Source organism: Kogia breviceps, chromosome 8, assembly GCF_026419965.1.
Source record: "Kogia breviceps isolate mKogBre1 chromosome 8, mKogBre1 haplotype 1, whole genome shotgun sequence".
NCBI lineage: Eukaryota > Metazoa > Chordata > Mammalia > Artiodactyla > Physeteridae > Kogia > Kogia breviceps.
Genome location: NC_081317.1, coordinates 42,197,695 through 42,219,515, shown reverse-complemented (window position 1 = coordinate 42,219,515; position 21,821 = coordinate 42,197,695). Strand labels below are relative to the sequence as shown.

The 21,821-nt window shown below is 36.7% G+C and overlaps 1 protein-coding gene across 1 annotated transcript in view; it reads left to right on the top strand.

The window, feature by feature from the left end:
• UBE2R2 (ubiquitin conjugating enzyme E2 R2) overlaps positions 1-21,821 on the top strand; it is a 93,765-nt gene that overhangs the window by 50,910 nt on the left and 21,034 nt on the right. Inside the window, exon 2 of the mRNA XM_059072813.2 lies at positions 16,618-16,704. Coding sequence (XP_058928796.1) covers positions 16,618-16,704 — 87 coding nt within the window. The remainder of the gene's footprint in view (positions 1-16,617; positions 16,705-21,821) is intronic.

The window sequence follows — 21,821 nt, the reverse complement described above, 5'->3', positions numbered from 1 at the left end:
TCTTGAATTTTATTATGAATAGATTTATACAGTATCAATTTATTTGGTGTCTGGCTTGTTTCTCTCAAAGTTATGTTTCTGTGATTTAACCAAATTATTATGTGTAGTTGTAGATCACTCTTTCTCATTGCTATATAGTATTCTATTAAATGACTATTTCACTTTACTCGTTCTCCTGTTGATGGCCATTTGGGTAGTTTCAGATTTTGTCTATATGAATATTCCTACTATGAACCTTCCAGTGCATGTATTTTGGTAAAAATATATATCTTTCTGTTGGGTATATATATCTAGGAATGGAATTTCTGAATCATAGGGTATACATATGAACAGCTGTAGTAGATACCAGCAGTTTTCTAAAGTAGTTTATATTCCCACAAGGACTATGTGAGAGTTATTGTTCTTCTGCATCATTGCCTTGCTAGTCTCTTTCATTTTAAGTATTGTGTTTTAAATTTGCACTTCTCTAATGACTAATGGAGTTGATTCACATCTATCTTTATTTTTTATTTTACTCTTGGCATTTGGATATTCTCTTTTATGGTGTGCCTGTTTAAGTCTTTCGCCCATTTTTATTCTTCTTTTTCTTATTAATTTGCAGGAGTTCTTCATATACTCTGGGTACAGATCATTTGTTGGATATGTGTATTGTGAATTATCTTCTTCTACTTGTGCTTGTTCCCTTCTTTTTTTTTGGTTCCCTGTCTTAATGATGTTTTTTGATGAACCAGAAGTTCTTAGTTTTAATGGAGTCAAATTTATCAATGTTTTCTTTTGTGGTTAGTGCCTTTTGTCTTATTTAGGAACATTTGTCTTCTCCAGTGTCATGAAGATATTCTATGTGTGTGTGTGTTATAAAATATATCTAAGTGTACAGTTCAGTGGAATTGTAAGTACATTCATGTTGTTGTGTAACCATCACCACCATCCATCTGCAGAACTTTTGACATCTTCTCAAACTGAACCATTAAATAATAACTCTTTACCCCCTGCCCCCTTCCAGCTCCTGGCAACCACCATTCTGCTTTCTGTCTCTGAATTTAATTATTCTAGGGAACTCATGTAAGTAGAGTCATACAGTATATGTTCTTTTATGACTGGCTTAACTTAGCATATCTTCCAGGGTTCTCCATGTTCGTAGCATGTGTCAGAATTTCCTTCCTTTTAGAGGCTAAATGTTCCATTCTGTGTATATATCACATTTTGTTTATTCATTTTTCCATTGGTCGATTCCTGGGTTGCTTTCACCATTTGGCTGTTATGAATAAGCTGCTATGACTACAGGTGTGCAAATATCTGTTTGAGACTCTGCTTTTAATTCTTTTGGGTATATACCTAGAAGTGGAATTGCTGAATCATATGGTAATTCTATTTTTAATTTTTTAAGGAACCACCCTATTGTTTTCCATAGTGGCTGCACCATTTTACATTCCTACCAGCACTGCATGAAAAGTTTTTCCAGTTTCTCCACATCCTCACCAACATTTATTTTGTTTTGATTTGTTAATAGCCATCCTAATGGCTGTAAAGTGGTATCTCATTGTGGTTTTGTGGTTTAATCATTATGTTTCCTTAATGACTGTTGCTGTTGAGCATCTTTTCATGTGCTTATTGGCCATTTGTAAATTTTCTTTGGATAAATGTCTACTTGTCTTTTGTCTGATTTTTAATCCTATTGTTGAGTTGTATGTAGTTCACTAGATATATTCTGGATATTAATCCCTTATCAGATAATTTGCAGATATTTTCTCCTATTCTGTGGGTTGCCTTTTCACTCTTTTGATAGTGTCATTTGATGAAACATTTCTTTATTTATTTATTTTTATTTGGCTGCGTCGGGTCTTAGTTGTGGCATGCGGGATCTTTGTTATGGCATGTGGGATCTTTTGTGGAGCACAGGCTTCTCCCTAGTTGTGACGCGCGCAGGCTCAGTAGTTGCGGTGTGCGGGCTTAGTTGCCCTGTGGCATGTGGGATCTTAGTTCCCCAACCAGGGATAGAACCCATGTGCCCTGCATTGGAAGGTGGGTTCTTAACCACTGGACTACCAGGGAAGTCCCTTGATAGTGTCATTTGATACATAAACATTTTTAATTTTGATATAGTCCAATTTACATTTTTTCTTTTGTTGTTGTGCTTTTGATGTCATGTCCTAGAAATCATTGCCAAACTGAGTGTCTTGAAGCTCTTCCCATTTTCTTCTAAGAGTTTTATAAATTTACGTGTTATATTTAGGTCTTTGATCCATTTTGAGTTAATATTCGTATATGGTGTAAGGTAAGGGTCCAATTTCATTCTTTTCCATATAGATACCCAGTTTTTCTATCATTTGTTGAAAAGACTGTACCTTCCCCATTGAATGGTCTTGGCATCCTTGTCAAAAATTATTAGATCATATAAGTGAGGGTTTATTTGGGGGCTTTCTATTGTGTTCCATCTATGTATATGTCTTTATGCCAGTATCACATTGTCTTGATTACTGTAGCTTTATATTAAGTTTTGATATCAGGAAGTATGAGACCTCCAGATTTTGTTCTTCTTTTGCAAGATTGTTTTAGCTGTTTGGAGTCCCTTGAGGTTCCATATGAATTTTAGGATGACTTTTTCTATTTCTGCAAAAATCATAATTGGGATTTTGATAAGGATTGCATCAAATCTGTTGATCACTTTGGGTAGTATTGACAGCTTAACAATATTAAGTCTTCCAACCCCATGAACATGGGTTGTCTTTACTTTTGTTTGTGTCATCTTTAATTTCTTTCAACAGTGTTTTGTAGTTGTCAGTGTATAAGTCTTTCACCTTTGGTTAAGTTTATGCCCAAGTATTTTATTCTCTTTTTTTATATAAATACTTTATTACAAAAATACATGTGAGAATAAAGCATTGTATAGCATACATTTTATTTCTTCCTTTTTTTTTTTTTTTTTTTGGCTGTGCTGTGGGGCATGCGAGATCTTAATTCCCCAACGGGGATCGAACCTGTGCCCCCTACAGTGGAAGTGGAGAGCCCTAACTACTGGACCACCAGGGAATTCCCTATGCCTAAATATTTTATTCTTGCTGATGTTATTGTAAACAGAATTATTTTCTTAATTTCCTCTTTGAATTCATTGCTATTATATACTTTTCTTTTGCAAGTGATTTTTAGATGTTGATTTTTACGTCTTGCAATATTGCTAAATTTGTTTATTAGTTCTAACGGTTTTTGTTTTGTGTGGAATCTTCAGTGTTTTCTATTTATAAGATCATGTCTGCAAACAGATAACTTTTTCTAATTTGGAAATTTGGGTGCCTTTTATTTCTTTCTCTTGTCTAATTGCTCTGGTTAGGAATTCCAGCGTGAAGATATTCTTTTATGTTTTCATCTAGAAACCTTTATATTTTTAGTTTTGCAGTTAGATCTGTGATCTGTCTGTAAACGATGTGAGACAAGGGTCAAGGTTAATTTTTCTATGTGGATATCCAGTTGCTCTAGTACCATTTATTGAAAACACTATCCTGTCACCCACTGAACTGTAGTGTTGCTTTCACTGTAAACTAGGTGATTCTATATATATCTGTTTTTGGATACTCTCTTCTGTACCATTTGTCTGTTTGTCTAGCCTTGTACCAATAACAGTCAATAACTATAGCATATGGTAAGTCTTGTAACCTAGTAGTGTTTTATTTATTTATTTATTTATTTATTTTTTGTGGTGCACGGGCCTCTCACTGCTGTGGCCTCTCCCGCTGTGGAGCACAGGCTCCAGACGCGCAGGCTCAGTGGCCATGGCTCACGGGGGCCCAGCCACTCCGCGGCATGTGGGATCCTCCCGGACCAGGGCACGAACTCGTGTCCCCTGCATTGGCAGGCAGACCCTCAACCACTGTGCCACCAGGGAAGCCCCTAGTAGTGTAGTTTGGGAACAAAAAGGCTTTACTTTCTAAGCTGAAAGAAACATTTTTATATTATTCTGTTAAAAAAAATAGAGAACTATCAGTATTAATGCTGAGAGTTACTTCTCCTTAATTGTCTGAAGTTTACTTTTAAGAGTCCAGTGGACTTCCCTGGTGGTCCAGTGGTTAGGATGCCGTGCTTCCACTGCAGGGGACACAGGTTTGAACCCTGGTCAGGGAACTAGGATCCCACATGCCCCGTGGTGCAGCCAAAAAAAAAAAAAAGTCTAGTTAGAGCATCAGGGATTTCCTGTTATTTATATTTCATCTTAACTTTAGAATAATTGTATTAAGCATTATAATAATTCTAACTTTTTTTATATTGAGGTTTGTCATCAGTAAAGACATAATTTCTTGACTTTAAAGCCTGTGGCACATATTATAGCATCACTAGGTATAGCTATTCAATATATTAATTACATACTGTTAATGAACTATTTTAAGTTTGTACTGGTGGTTGGCAGACTTTTGAAACTTGCAGCAAGTTAATAAGAAAACATGTTTTGATTGCTTTTGCTGTCATGTTGGAAACACATCCTATAGCAGATGTGAGCTGATGACATAGCAGAAAAACTCAGCAGTGGGAGTATCCTCATTTCACACTTCAGGCACTTATCCAAATGCAACAGCAACTCTACATTTGTTGTCAGCTGACCTATTACCAAATATAGTTGTGTTTAGGGCTGGGAAGCTTTTTCTTAACTTACTCATATTAATAACCAGGTAGCAGGAATAATTAGAATATATTTCTCTATTCATATATGTTTTTTGTTATGTTATAGGTGAAATTCCATATGAAAATAATTAGTGGGATAACAAAAGTACTTTAATGTTGCACATTGGGTTAGCAAAATTTTGTCCTAAGCTGATGTATACTTCATTTCCATATATTAATGTTATCTAAATTAGTTTTTGGTGTTATGCATTTTAGGGTTTCTTTTTCTTTGTCCAGAAGTTTTTGGTTTTCGTAATGTGTCACATCGGGGGAGAAGATTCTTTAAAGAAGAAAAGTATTCTTTAAAGAAACAGGGAAAAGTTATAATGAGAGCACATTAAGTTAAAAAGAAGATGAGAGGAGCTAAGGAGTATAAGAAAGAATGGGCAGAAGAGCTAGAGCATGAGGAGACAGTGGAATTGGTGAAACCCAGTAAATACATGGTTAGACAAAATGATAAACATTGGGGAGATGCTTCTCGGTAGTCAGAAATGTGGACTGGAAGATAATCTGTTCCTAAGTTAAAAGTCATCTGCATTTGTGGCTGTACATGCATCTCACCTTTTAATTTTACAACTGATTGATGAAATGAAATGATGCATATGAAGCATTTAACCCAATGCCTGCCATTTAGTACATACTTTGTATTATTCATTCATTCATTTATTTATTTATGGCTGCATTGTGTCTTCTTGCTGTGCATGGGCTTCCTCTAGTTGCGGAGAGTGGGGGCTACTCTTTGTTGCCGTGTGCGGGCTGCGGGCTTCTCATTGCTGCGGCTTCTCTTTGTTGCCCAACACGGCCTCTAGGCACGAGGGCTTCAGTAGTTGTGGCACGCGGGCTCAGTAGTTGTGGCTCGCAGGCTCTAGAGCACAGGCTCAGTAGTGGCACATGGGCTTAGTTGCTCCACAGCATGTGGGATCTTCCCGGACCAGGGTTCGAACCCATGTCCCCTGCATTGGCAGGCGGATTCTTTTTTTATTTTTTTTTTTTTTTTTTTTTTTTTTTTTTTTTTTTTTTTTTTTTTTTTGCAGTATGCGGGCCTCTCACTGCTGTGGCCTCTCCCGTTGCGGAGCACAGGCTCCGGACGCGCAGGCCTAGCGGCCATGGCTCACGGGCTTAGTTGCTCCGCGGCATGTGGGATCTTCCCGGACCAGGGCACGAACCCGTGACCCCTGCATCGGCAGGCGGATTCTCAACCACTGCGCCACCAGGGAAGCCCGGCAGGCGGATTCTTAACCACTGCACCACCAGGGAAGTCTCAGTATCATTGGTTTTCAACAGAGATATGTTGAATGATTGAATAAATGAAAATATTAACCTAAATGCTCAGTGTGTGAATAACTAAACATAGATAGATGTCTGGTGAGTTCAGTGATTTCATTAAGGGTACACTTAGGAGTGACCTGATCATTTTAGAGAAAACATATGTGGTAATGGTACAGAAAATATTTTTGAGATACTTCTTAGGCGTTTGCAAGTTAGTCAAGAAAGATATAAGGAGCTGCCTTAAAAAAGAGTCAGAGTTGGGCTTCCCTGGTGGTGCAGTGGTTGAGGGTCTGCCTGCCGATGCAGGGGACACGGGTTTGTGCCCTGGTCCGGGAGGATCCCACATGCCGCGGGGCGGCTGGACCCGTGAGCCATGGCCGCTGGACCTGCGTGTCCGGAGCCTGTGCTCCACAATGGGAGGGGCCACAATGGGGAGAGGCCCGTGTACCTCAAAAAAAAAAAAAAAGTCTAAATTACTTGTAAAACAATTTGTATGTTTTAAGGTGTGACTTTTCAGATTTATTTCCCATATTTCTTGATACAATCATATATGAAATTTAAAACTGTACTTCATGAATAAATTTGTAAAAGGTGTAAAAGACCACTCTTCATTACTTAAACCAAAAATCACAAAGCTGAGTTTATTGCTTACTTAAGAGAGTTTTGCTGGTCAATCACAGTCTCTACACATAGAGCAGACTGCTGATCTTATTATAGGGTTTTGGACAAGTGTGAAGTTTGGGGATTGGTGGGTTTTTCACCATCTTCGTGGGGTTGGCATCAGCTGTGGAAGCATGGGTACTTGGCTGAGACCATTACTGATTGGTTCGTATTCAGAAGTGTGTTCGATGACAGGAGTGTGTTCCCAGTTGCCCTGCTTTCAGAAACAAGGGACCATTACTGATAGGTTGGCTTGCCAAAACATACTCACCAATAAAAGTTGTTTAAATTTGGTTCCTGTTCCATGCCTACAGAACTGTCAGGTATTGCTTAAGCAATTTAAAACTGATTCTGATTATATATAGAATGGATAAAAACAAGGTCCTACTGTATATATAGCACAGGGAACTATATTCAGTATCCTGTGATAAACCACAATGGAAAAGAATATAAAAAAGTGTGTTTATACATATAAATATATATGTGTGTGTGTATACACACACATATATGTAACTGAATCACTTTGTTGTACAGCAGAAATTAACAAAACATTATAAATCAACTATACTTCATTTTAAAAACTCATTCTGGTGGCTCTTTGTTACTGTGGCAACAGAACAATCTGTCTTTTGCTACTAGCATATGAACTCCTTTTTACTCTTGGAGATCAAGGATTGTCCAATTCTTCACCACTGTTGATTTTTCTTGAAGATGAGGTTTGATCTTTTTCTCCTTGAAAGTGCAATCTGATTTTCTTTTCAAGTGTCTATAAGCATCTTTACCCCTTTATCCAAAGGAAGAGTCATTTCCCCCAATATTATTTGAATCTTTCTCCTGCTTATTTGAAATGTTGCCTTTATTGTTTTCTGAGTAACTTATTCTATATCATTGATTTGTGTGTAGTTTCCTCCTTTAATAGCATCTTTGTAGGATGTTTTTCTGTCTGCTAGTGTGAACACCTCCCTGTTACTGGTTTTTATCAAAAACAGTATTATTTTCAAGTATTTTTCTTTCACTTGAACTTTATTATCACCTTGCCAAGTTCCATCATGTTCACGTGGTTAATAGTGGCATCTATTGCTATCATAATGGTATGATTATGTTAGTTACGCAAAGCACTGTAACACTTTTAAAAAATAATTGTATATTAGTCATCTTATTTTTTAAGCTTTTTGTATGTTTGAAATTTTCCATAATATGAAATTAGAAATAGGAGTACAGTAAACTCTTTGTGTACCCATCACTCAGCATCCATAATTAACTCATAGCAAATATGTTTAATCTATACCTTATCTACTCCTCTTCACATTATTTTGTAACTGATTTCAGACATAATATCATTCCACTTGTGAATATTTCTGAATGTATTTCTAAAATATAAGGGCCTCCTTTAAAAAAGTAACCACAATGCTATTATTACAGCTGAAAAAGTTAATTCCTTAATATCCAGTCAGTGTTCACATTTCCCTTGTTCCTTGTTGTAAACTTATAAATGTTTATAGTTTGTTCAAATCATACCCTAAGATTTACTAGTATTAGGAATGGATAAGAGCAAGTTTTATACTTAATTAAACTTAAAACATTTTCACCCATATAATTATGGGTGAACATATATATGAAATAATATGTTTAAATTATTAATAATGTTCTGAAAAAAGTAATAGTGGTAAAACTGAATAATCTTAGGGAAGCACTGTAGCAGAATATTCCCCTTGATTTTAACTTCAGCTAAATTCTTTAGGCTTGTAAATTCCATTGAAGGAGTTCTTATAACAATTTTAAATAGCCTTACAGGGGTACACCACACAGTTACCTTTTTCAGTTGTAACATAAGCATAATTTAGGCATGATACATCCTTTTTGTTTTTTCCCCCAGCTGTGCCACGTGGCTTTCAGGATCTTAGCTCCCCGACCAGGGATTGAACCTGGGCCACGGCAGTGAAAGCTCTGAGTCCTAACCACTGGACCACCAGGGAACTCCCAGGCATGATACTTTTAAAAATCAAAAATAGTTTTTTACTTTATTCTGGAGATGCTACTTTTAAAAATTTTGTGGCAATAAGTAGTGTTCAAGGTACAGAGATAAAGATAAAAGCTCAAAATATTAGTAGATGCTTAGAGAAAATATAGAAACCCAATTAACAATAGTAAGTAATTAATGTTTATTAATTATATTTAAGTAAAAAGTAATTGGGATTTGTAAAGCTCTTAGAAAACTGGTTCCATAAGATTCAAGTTCTTCGGTTGGGAAGAATCTCTCTAGTTGTCTTTTCTAAAGCTGGTAGTGTTACAATCAAAAGGCAGGTAAGTAAAAGCGATAAAACAAAGCGAAAATGAGCAGTCTATAAAAGAGGCTTTTTATTAAAGAAGGTTTTCTGACATAACCTCTGCCCGTTTAATTTGCTGTTTTTAAACAAAACTCTTAGATATCTTTTATTATATGTTAAACACTGTTCTAATGTATTTTACACAAGCATTTACTCATTTAAGTCTCATACCAAGCTGTTTAATAAGTACTATAAGCTTTATTTTACTGATGAGGAAACTGGAGACACAAATAACTTACTTCAAAAAACAGCTAATGAATGGCAGAGCCAGGATTCAAACCCAGGCGGTCTAGCTTCTTGAGTGGATGTTCTTTACTACTCTTTCATATTGGTGCATGTCATATGTTTTTATAAATTTTCATGCAACCATTCCTAGTTACTCTGCAAAGATTTCTTTTAGTATAGTTAGTAGTCTAGGAAGACATTTTTGGGGACCTAAAGATTTGACTAACAATACTAAATTTTATTGATTATTTTTAGAAAGGATAATCTAATTTCCCATAGAAATATGTTAAAGGAGGTTACATTTTCAACGATCAGAGTTCCAATTTTGTATGGAAATTTTTACAATCCTGTTTTATTCAGATATGCATTATATAACTATGTCATCATTACTAAAGCTTTCTAAAGTATATGCGTATTCTGGAGGTGAGGCTGATTAAATGAAAAAGATAGGAAACCACTCCTAACTTCTGTCTTTTATCCCGTTCAATCCATCTTTTACAGTGCTGTCATAGAGTCATTTATTCTAAAATAGACATCTTGTCTTTGATTTTTGTTTCTTTTTAAAAATAAATTTATTTATTTATTTATGGTCGTGTAGGGTCTTCATTGCTGTGTGCGGGTTTGCGCGTGTTTTCTGCAGTCGTGGAGAGCAGGGACTACTCTTGGAGTTCACGGGCTTCTCATTGCGTTGGCTTCTCTTGTTGCAGAGCATGGGCTCCAAGCACACGGGCTCAGTAGTTGTGACCTACGGGCTTAGTTGCTCCGCGGCATGTGGGATCATCCTGGACCAGGGCTTGAATCCGTGTCCCCTGAATTGGCAGGCATATTCTTAACCACTGCGCCACCAGGGAAGTCCCTGATTTTCTAACTTTATGTAGTTTCGCACTAAAACACCTAAACAAGGCTTCAGCCTACCTTCATCCAGTCTTCTATCTCCTGTAGTTACCACCAGGCATCCCACTAGCCATACCTGACCACTCCACATTCCTTGCACCTGGTACCTTATTTCCTCTGCTTTTATCCACCTAGGGACCTACTCAGACAACACATAGCTGTGGTACCAACCAATATTTTGTAGGCTTTCAAAGTGTAAAAATTCAGTGTTTTATTCACCAGGTCATATAGCCATCACCACCATCTAACTCCAGTTTATTTCATCACCTCCAAAAGAAACCGCATATCCATTAGCAGTCATGCTCAGGTTCTCCCCTACCACCCCTAATGTCCTTTTATTATTTCTGTATACAATTCAGAATACTGATTGCATTTAGTTGTCATGTCTCTTTAGTTTCCTCCAATATTTGATGGTTTCCCCATCTTTCTTTGTTTTTCATGACCTTGACAGGTTTGAAAAGAAGTGCTCAGCTATTGTGTAGAATGTCGCTCCATTTGGGTTTGTCTGATGTTTGTCTCATGATTAAACTGGGTTATGGGTTTTGGGGTAAGAGCACCACAGAGATGAGCTGCATTTCTCAGCACATCTTATAAGGGAGGTCGTGATTTCAGCGACTTAACACCAGTGATGTTAACGTTAGTATATCTTCCTTTCCATATTCTTAGGAAGTGAGTCATTCAGCCCAGCCCACACTGGGGGGGAGGGGAATTAAACTCCACCTCCTTAATGGGATATATCTACATATATTATCTGGAGGAAGATAATATATGCTGTGAGGAAGATTTGTCCCTTCACCAATATTTTTTCATTCAATAATTTATACCAATATGCACTCATTTATATATATATATATATTTTTTTTTTTTTTTAATTTTTATTTTTATTATTTTTTATTTTTGGTACCCGGGCCTCTCACTGTTGTGGCCTCTCCCGTTGCGGAGCACAGGCTCCGGACGCACGGGTTCAGCGGCCATGGCTCATGGGCTCAGCCAATCTGCGGCATGTGGGATCTTCCCGGCCCGGGGCACGAACCCGTGTCCCCTGCATTGGCAGGCGGATTCTCAACCACTGCGCCACCAGGGAAGGCCCTCATTTATATTTATTTTATACCTTGGGTGATCATCCATTACTATGAATTGCTTTACTTTTGGCCAGTAGGGGTTCTTTCAGGTTGGCTCCTATGGCTTTTTGTTGTTGTTTGTTTTTGTTTGTTTTTGACATGCCTCCATATTTTTTCTTTAGCATTTCCTTACTTTCAGCCAGTATAAGATGCTCCATGCTTATCTTGTATTTTCCTTGCCCCACATGTAGAATCAAGTATTTCTCCAAAGAGCCTTGTTTCTTTTTATTAGAAGATGGTATTTTGAAACCAAGATCTGAGGAACTGGGTGTTCTTGTTGCTATTGGGGTGTGACTGCTTTTGGACTCCAGCTTTTTGTTTGTTTGCTTTAATTTTTATTTATTTATTTTTAAAGATTTATTTATTATTTATTTTTTGCTGCGTCAGGTCTTAATTGCAGCATGTGGGCTCTTCATTGCGGTGCACAGGCCGCTCTCTAGTTGTGGCGTGCGGGTTTTCTCTTCTCTAGTTGTGGTGCGCAGGCTCCAGGGCACGTGGGCTCTGTAGTTTGCGGTGTGCAGGCTCTCTAGTTGAGGCGCATGAGCTCAGTAGTTGTGGTGCTACACAGGCTTAGTTGCCCTGGGGCATATGGGATCTTATTTCCCTGACCAGGGATGGAACCCGCGTCCCCTGCATTGTAAGCATTGTAAAGCAGATTCTTTACCACTGGACCACCAGGGAAGTCCCTGTTTGTTTGTTTTTAATAAGCAGCTTTATTGTGATTTTAATGTATATATACAATTCACTCATTTAAAATACACAATTCAGTGGTTTCTAGTATATTCATAAAATTGTGCAACCATCACCATAATCAATTTTAGAACATTTTCCCCATCCCAAAAGCCCTATACGTTTTCATAGTCACCTCTGTTTCCTCCCAATTTACCCCCAGCTGTAGGCAACTACTAATCTCTTTTGGACATTTCATAAATAATGTGGTCTTTTGTGACTGACTTCTTTCACATAGCTAATGTTTTTGAGGTTCATCAACATTGTAACATATATCAATACTTCATTCTTTTTTTATTTGTCTGCGCACCACATGGCATGTGGGATCTTCCCTGATCAGGGATCAAATCTGCACCCCTTGCAGTGGAAGCTCGGAGTCTTAACCACTGGAACACCAAGGAAGTCCAGTACTTCATTCCTTTTACCTGCCACATAATATTCTAGTGTATGGATATATACCACCTTTTGTTCATTCATTTCCTCAGGTGATGGACCTTTGGGGTTCTACATTTTGTCTATTATACTGCTGTGAACATTTCTGTACAAGTTCTTATGTGGATGTAATGTTTTCATTTCTCTTGGACATATACCTGATAGTGGACTTGTGTGGTACATGGTTAACTATGTTTATTCTTTCAATGAAATGCTAGACCGTTTTTCAAAGTGGCTATACCATTTTGATCCCTTCCAGCCCTGTATAAAGCATTCTAATTTCACAATATCCTGGCCACATATTTTGTTTGTTTGTTTGTTTAATTAATTAATTAATTTACTTTTGGCTCTGTTGGGTCTTCATTGCTGCGTGCGGGCTGTCTCTAGTTATGGCGAGCGGGGGCTACTCTTTGTTGCAGTGTGCGGGCTTCTGACTGTGGGGGCTTCTCTCTTGTTGCAGAGCGAGGGCTCTGTGTGTGGGCTTCAGTAGTTGTGGCTTGTGGGCTCTAGAGCGCAGGCTCAGTAGTTGTGGCACATGGGCTTAGTTGCTCCACGGCATGTGGGATCTTCCCGAACCAGGGCTCGAACCTGTGTCCCCTGAATTGGCAGGCAGATTCTTAACCACTGCGCCACCAGGGAAGCCCTGTGCTCATTTTTAAGTTGAGTTATTTTTCTTTATTATTGAGTTATAAGCATTCTTTACGTATTCTGGGTACATGTCCCTTATCAGATAAATGATTTGCAAGTATTTTCTCCCATTCTGTGGGTTCTCTTTTCATTTTCGTTATGGTATCTTTTATTTCTTCTGGTATTCCTATTACATGTATCTTACACTTCTTGTAGTTGTCCCACACTCCTTGCATATTCGGTTCTGTTTTTCCCCCTAGTCTTTGTTCTCTTTGCTTTTCTGTTTTCGAGGATTCTATTGATAATATCCTCTAGTGCAGAGGTTTTTCCCTCAGCTGTGTCAGTCTTTCTAAGCCCACCAAAGGCATTCTTCAGTGTTTTTTGGGTTTTTTTTTTTTTTTGCGGTATGCGGGCCTCTCACTGTTGTGGTCTCTCCCGTTGCGGATCACAGGCTGTGGACGCGCAGGCTCAGCGGCCATGGCTCACAGGCCTAGCCGCTCTGCGGCATGTGGGATCTTCCGGGGCACAAACCTGTATCCCCTGTATCAGCAGGCAGACACTCAACCACTGCGCCACCAGGGAAGCCCTTCTTCAGTGTTTCTATCTCTAGCATTTGTCTTTGGTTCTTTCTTAGGATTTCCATCTATCTGCTTACATTGCCTATCTGTTTTTGTATGCTGTCTACTTTGTCCACTAGAATCCTTAGAATATTAATCATGGTTGTTTTAAATTCCCAGTCTAATAATTCCAACATCTTTCCCATGTCTAGTTGTGATAATTGCTCTGTCTCTTCATTTGTGATTTTTCCTTTAGGTATGCCTTATAATTTTTCCATGTTAGTTAGCTGTGATGTACTGGGTAAAAGGAACTGCTATACATGCCTTAGTAATATGGTGGTGAAGTGTGAGGGAAGGGGAAGAGTTCTGTTCTCCTATGATTAGTTTTCAATCGTTTTAATGAGGCTTTGCCTCTGGACTGTGAACTTTTTAAGATTTTCAGTTTTTCCTCACCCCTTAGGTGGGATATTAGGGCTGGAGTTTTTCCGTTAAGATGTTATGGAGAAACCCTAATGAACTTTTGGGCAGCCCAATATTTCTCTTTCCCTAGGTCAGTTAGGCTCTGACAATATTCTAGCAAGTTAGGCTGTAACTGGTTTCTCCTGAAGGCAGGCCTTGTTAAATACAGAGTTGGTTGGTGTATTTCAAAGGATTTAACTCCATTCTTTTGCATGTGAATATCCAGTTGTCTCAGCATAATTTGTTTAAAAGGCCTTTCTCCGCATTGAATTGGCCTTATATTAGTACCAAACTGTCTTGATCACTATAGATTTGTAGTGTTTTGAAACTGGAATGTGTGAGTTGTCTAACTTTGTTTTTATTTTTCAAGATTGTTTTGGCTATTCTGGGTCCAATGAGTACCAGCTTTTCGTTTCTGTAAAGAAGGCAACAGGGGTTTCTATACAGTGATGCTGAATTTGTAGATAAGCTTGGGGAGGATTACCATCTTAACAGTATTGAGTCTTGCAGTCCATGAACATATAATATCATGGATATTTAACATTTATTTAAGTCTTTAATTTCTTTTAAAAATGTTTTGTACTTTTCAGAGTGTAAGTTTTGTATTTCTTTTATTATATTTATTCCTAAGTATTTTATTCTTTTTGATGCTATTATAAATGGAATTTTCTTAATTTCATTTTCAGTTCAGTGCTGCAGTGTAGAAATATAATTGATGTTGGTATATTGATCTTTTATCTTGCAATTCTGCTGAATTTGTTATTCTAATATATTTAGTGGGTTCCTTTTATTTTCTATATACAGGATTATCTAATTTGCAAATAGAAATAACTTTGCTTCTTACTTTCCAACCAAGATGCGTTTTATTTCATTTCCTTGCCAGCTGGCCTGACTAGCATCTCCAGTACTGTGTTGAATAGAAGTGGTGAGAGTGGACATCCCTGTCTTATTTCTGAAATTACTTCACCACTAAGTATAATGTTAGTTATAGTTTTGTTTACTACATTCCCTTTTTCAAGTTGAGAAATTTACCTTGTATTCCTAGTTTGTTGGGTGTTTTCAGTCATGAAGGGGTATTGAATTTTTGAGTTATTTCTTAATGGTTACCCTCGGGATTACAGTCAACATCATATAACTGTATATAAGTTCAGTTAATAACCATCTTAATTTCAATGGTATACAGAAACTTTGCTCCTAGGTAACTCCAATCCCTCCCCTTTACTTTGTTTTTTATTGGTAAACAAATTCCTTTTTTGTGTATTTTTTGCCTTTAATAGATATGTAATTCTTTTAAATTAGGAAGAAAAAAGTTATAAACAAAAAGTACATTTATTGTTTCTTTCATATTTATCCTATACTTATCCTATGTTTTGATTTGTGCTCTTCCTTCATGTTGTTTCATGTACTGGCTAGTGTCCTTTCATTTCAGCCTGAAGGACTCCCTTTAGTGTTTCTTTCTGTTTTTTAAAAATTTATTTATTTTATTTATTCATTTTTGGCTGTGTTGGGTCTTCGTTGCTGCGCACGGGCTTTCTCTAGTTGCGGCGACCCGGGGCTGCTCTTCGTTGAGGTGTGTGGGCTTCTCGTTGCAGAGCACGGGCTCTAGGTGCGCGGGCTTCAGTAGTTGTGGCATGCAGGTTCAGTAGTTGTGGCTCACTGGCTCTAGAGCGCAGGCTCAGTAGCTGTGGTGCATGGGCTTAGTTGCTCCTCAGCATGTGATATCTTCCCGAACCAGGGCTCGAACCTGTGTCCCCTGCATTGGCAGGCGGATTCTCAACCACTTCCCGCGCCACCGCGGAAATCCTAAAGACAGAATTTTTGAGGATCCTGACTCTGCCATTTTCACTGCTGTCCTTAGCTTATTTATTTTTACCTTGTTCTTTCATTCTCTTCTTCACTCCCTTTTACTAGTAAGTACTATTAGATGAGAATTTGTCTGGATTTTTTTCATATGTGAAATGTGGGATACTGCCAAGGACATTCACTGTAGCAGTATTTACAATAGCAAAAGAGTGAAAAACAACCCAGATGTTCCAAAATAAGGAAGTAGGTTTTTTTTTTAATGGTTCATCTATATATCTGTATGATGGAACATTATGCACATACTAACAATCATATATAGAAAGGAAAATGTTTATGATATGATACAGATGGAAAAAACTATAAAATGAAGTATATTCAAGTTTTAGAAAATAAGTTTTGTAAAGAGATAAGCATACATAAGCATCAAAACTCTTGGAGGAGCCATATCAAAATGGTAGCATTTGTTATTTCTGGGTGGTAAACGGTGTTAAGTAAAACAAATTATCTTTGTTCTGTATTATGTACCATAAGGTTGTATTAATTATTTTTTGTTATCAAAATAAAATGTACCTATTAATGTGACACATATTATAAACTGTTTTTCATTTGTGTGTTCAATTATATAACTGTTGAGCTTTGGCAATTTAACATTAATTTTTATAAATATTTAAAGAGATAGTTAGAAGCACATGCTAATAATAACCCTGGCATTGGGACTAACAAAATATATATGAGCTATTTTAATCTCCAGAGTCTACTATGTAGAAAGGAGTTTTGTTGCGCTGGAGTGTATCAGGGTGAATTGTTAGTTAGATGAATAACCTGTAGTCTTACTTACTAGCATTTCATTCTTTTTCTTTTCAGGCGCATATTAAATTTCCTATTGACTACCCATATTCACCACCTACCTTCAGATTCTTGACCAAAATGTGGCACCCCAACATTTATGAGGTAAGAGATGTCTATCATGAATTTCTCTGAAGATTTATTTAAGATACTATCCTTTAAAATAACCTCCATAGCTCAGTATGCTGTGGTAGTTATGCTGTAGTCACAGAGAAGTATTTATTGTTTCCCATTTTTGGTTAGTAGTCTGTAGTTGAACTGCTCAAAAATTGAGGGTAGTTTTTTAATACCAGTGTGTATTTTGCTTAATTTAAGGTTGAGGCTTTAAACCTTTGCTGCTCATTGCTAAGATTATAATTCTTATTTGTTAACATTTGCATTTTTTAAATTTAGTAGATAAAGTCATACAAATTTGTGTACCTATCCTCTAGCTTCACAGCAAGGGTTTGTTTGTTGCTTTGATCAGAGATTCAACTTTGGGACGGGGGGGGGGGGTGTGGGAATTTACCCTACTATATTTGTACTGGTGTCCTTTAAGGAGTTGCTGCATACCAGTTGAGAGCCTCTTTTGGAATAAATCCAAGGTTAGGTTCTTCTACTGGACAAGTCCACATGCCTGGGGAAATAATTTGTAGCTTTTTTGATTAAATGTACTTAGCTTTCTGCTAATTTATAAGGATGCTGGAACAATGCATTATGTTTCTCAGGATATATGTCAAGGCCCACTAAAATATCCTTTGAGTCTACTCCTTTACCATTCTGTAATCTTTTTCATTGCAATAGTGCTGTGAAGTTGTAGCTGAGGCCCAGGCATTAAAATTGTTTTTTAAAATTTGCAGCCTTAGTCATAGTTCTTTTTTTGGTCAGATGGTTATTGGCAAGCACCTTTGCTCCAGAAACAGAGCTACAGAGCCTTTAAAATGCTTATAGGCAAGGGATGGAGAACTTACTCTGTAGTCCTGGATTTGGATCTCAGTCTATAAATGAGCACACTGGGGTAGCTTTATTATTTTTCACAACGTGCTTTTTCTGTCAGTCATTATCTTCATTTTTCTTTCCTTCTTAAAACAGGACAAACTAGTGCTCAAAAGGTGATGCATAGTAACATTTCCAGAAATAGGTTCCCAGAATATTGTTTTCTTTAGTATCTTTAGTATTTGACATAATCATAATACAAATGAACAACAATGAATATGTCGTACTATTCTATATAACAAAGTTATCCTGTTGTAGGGAGAGACTGTAGAAATAATTCACTGTTCATAAGTTCAAACTGGGTTTAATACACATAGAAATATTTTTCTGTCCCTGTCCACTTAATAATCAAAAATTCTTGCCTTCAGAACTATGTGGTATAAAAGCAACTACACTCCAATAAAAATTAATTTTAAAAAATTAAAAGGAACGTGAATTCAAGAAAAAAAACCCAACTATGTGGTATGTATAGATTTTTTAGATAACAAAAGAGAAGTGAGAAGACTCAAGCTTTTGTCTTGCTACTGAGAACTAATTCACCTTAGAGCCATATATTCGCCTGTTTCCATCTCAGTTATCTAATTCTCAAACCCTTCTCAACAAAGAAGCAAAAAGGAAAAAAAACCCAAAAAACAGGATAAAGGATTCAAAGCTCTTCCAGAAGAAGGTGTAGGTAGATACACTCCCCTTTCCACTGCTTTTTCACCACTTAGGTAGGCTATTTAGTTCTGTCTCTTAAGATTTAGCATTGGATCATTTTTAAAAAAATATTTTTCATATTCATAATAAAAATTTCAGCAGTAAAATAATATATGCATATCTTATAAATATGCAGTTGTTTTCCATGCCATAAAAGTTCTGTTTTTAATGAAGTGTTAAGTCATAGTTAGGAATTAAATTTGATGTAATCAAATGAGTCACAAGAGACTCTTCTCACAAATTAATAATATGTTAATTTACTTTGCTACATTCTGGAAATGGTATCAGAATTGAACTTTTTGAGGGCCCAAGTCAGTATTTGTGATTTTAGACATAAGGGCTCATGGTTCTTAGCCAAAGGGATATTCCTGGAAGTTGCTCTCTCCTCATCCATCTTATGTTGTCACCTAGAAACACAATGGACCTCAATGTCAAATTGCTCTGGTCACCAAATTGTTTACTGCAGAGTTATTTGTAGTAGAACTGGGGATGAAATGGGGGAACAATGGCAATAATGTCAACAGCAACAAGACAAAAATACAAAAGCAAAAGCCTACTCAAAAGCCAAAATACGTGAATTGATGAGTTTTTGTATATTAATAACTTCATGAGTATTAAAAAGTATTAAAAATATCATAAGGACTATTTTTGGTAGAAAGTAGTTTATCAAGTTTTTAAAACTATAAGAGCTTTGGTTACAGTTTTATTAAATACATTCACAGACACATTACTGCAGCCACAAAAGTTATAAATACTGCTGTGTTATATGAATGAATTTGATTAATTTAACATTTCTAATATCATTGCCATATTTGTGAAATTTATAAATACCAAGGGGAAGCTTGGAGAACAAAAGAAATTTAATATGAGCTTGTCATCAATTATCATACTGCACAGTCTACTCCTTTTTGCTTCATAATATGTTGAGTGATCTCAATAACAGTTTCCTGGTTGTTTGTTACTGTGTGCTCAGAAGTAGATAACCAATGAAGCTCATTTGCTTCACAAACCATGTATTAAAATGAGGCTTTTGTACACTCTTCACTGTGAACTTCAGAGCTATGGCAACTCAGAATCTCACTGCTCTTAGTATATATTTATTTAAATAATTTTTTTGGTAATAGACTAATATTTAGAATAGTTTTAGTTTTGCCACAAAATTAAATGGAAATTATACGGAAATATTTAGCATTTGATGATCCTTTTAGTACTAGTGAGTTGTAGGACACAGTATAGCTCTTTCTTTTAAAAAATAATAAAGATATTGGGTGTTTTTTGAGAGTATACAGATCATTTTTCCTGTATAGTGTTTACAGATGAATGTCACAGGTGTAGTCATGAAGTAAATGTTACAGTAAGATGGTGTATTTTAGGATACTTGATAGCCAGTAGGAAAATATTTTGCTATTTTACGTAAGGTTCTAGCTCAGAAGAGTTATCCTTGATTCTAGACTCAGATGATTCTCAAGACATTATACTAATCTCTGTAGCCACTGACACTGCAAGGATATACCAATTTGGCTACTATTCCAGTGTCATTAGGGCATGGTATTCTTAAATGTTATTGTTTTAATAATGATTAAAAATAGACCCTACTGTTTTAATATAACTCCAGCTGCCATAACAAAATACCATAGATGCGGTGGCTTACAACAACAGAAATTAACTTTCTCACAGTTTAGGAAACATAGTTTCTACTGAAGACTCCTCCTGGCTTATCTCTGTGTCTTCATGTGGCTTGAGAGGAGACAGAGCACAAGCTAGCTCTCTGGTGTCTCTTACAAGGATTTTTTGTTTTTCGTTTTTATTTATTTATTTATTTATTATTGGCTGCATTGGGTCTTTGTTGCTTTCTGTGGGCTTTTTCTAGTTGTGGCGAGCGGCGGCTACTCTTCGTTGCGGTGCATGGGCTTCTCATTGTGGTGGCTTCTTTTTGTTGCAGAGCACGGGCTCTAGGTGCACGGGCTTCAGTAGTTGTGGCACACAGGCTCAGTAGTTGTGGCACATGGGCTTAGTTGCTCCGCGGCACATGGGATCTTCCTGGACTAGGGCTTGAACCCATATCCCCTGCATTGGCAGGCAGATTCTTAACCACTGCGCCACCAGGAAAGTCCCTCTTAAAAGGTTTTAAAAAGGTTTTTGCCAAGTCTGCAGAGCAGTTGCTTTTTGGAATAGTAAAATTTAGGCTATGTAAGTGGAAAATGGGTCTAATTACATATAGTTTATGATCTTTGTATTTATTTATATGGATGATAGGCCATTAGGAGTGAAGTGGATGAGACCCACAATCAGCACTTCGAAAACTGAAAGAACTCAATGTATCAAGAGGTCCTTTACAATAAAGCTGTAATTATAAATTATATTTTGAAATTACACAGAAAAGATCAGGTAAAAGCAAAGATACTGTGTCAGTTGGGAGTCTCCAGAGAAACAGAACCAATAGGATATATAGAGATATATATAAGAGGTTTATCATAGGAATCGGCTCACGTGGTTATGAAGACTGAGAAATCCCAGTCTGCCTTCTGCAAGCTATAGAGCCAGGAAGTCTGGAATTATAATTCAGTTTGAGGCCGTAGGACTGGGAGCTGTTGGTATGAGTCCCGGAGTCCCAGGACCCAAGAACTAGGAGTTCAGATGTAGCAGCCCAAGAAGAGAGAGAATTTGTCCTTCCTCTGCCTGTTTCTTCTGTTCAGGCCCTCAAAGAATTCGATAATGCCTATCACATCATCATGATGAGGGCAGGTCTTTTTTACTCAATCTACTGATTCAAATACTAATCTTTTTCAGAAATACCCTCACAGATACACCCAGAAATAATGTTTTACCAGCTATCTGATCATCCCATAGCCCAGTCAAGTTGACACACAAAATTAACGATCACACATAGCTCTCTTTTTCTATCATTCCCCCCTTGTCATCCACATCATGGTCCTTCTATACTCTGTGTACATCATTATGTTCTCTTGGTGTAATTTGACGGGCACTACACTTGAATCCTTGAAATAGCTAGTTGTTTATAATAAGGGTTTACGCCCTTCTTATTTCATTACACGTAGTAAAATTATATTTAGATAGAAAAATAATGGTATTCTAGCTGGTTCTGCTTTATCTTCTCTGATCATTTAACACACATTTTTCTCTCTAATTAAATTATTATTTTCTCTGTTTAGTAGCATTATCTCAGAGCTTCTGTGGTATTTCCGTAATTTCTTTGAGAATTTATTTTAATGGTTTTTCCACCCAAGAATCAAATAGCAAACCCCCAAAAATACATTAGGATTGATTACAAAGTTGGAATATTACATTCTCTGATGATCTTTCAAGACTAGGACAAACTGCTTTAGTTCATTATTCTTGAACTCATTTCATATAAATTTTAAATACAAAGTTTCTAAATTATAAAAAAATTAGAATACATTTTGTTAAAATGCTTTGATTTCAATATCTATGTTATAAACATACTAAAATATTAAGTTTAATAAACCCACTAATTTTAAAAATTATTTTGAAATAATTTTGGACTTAAAGAAGAGTTTCAAAACTAG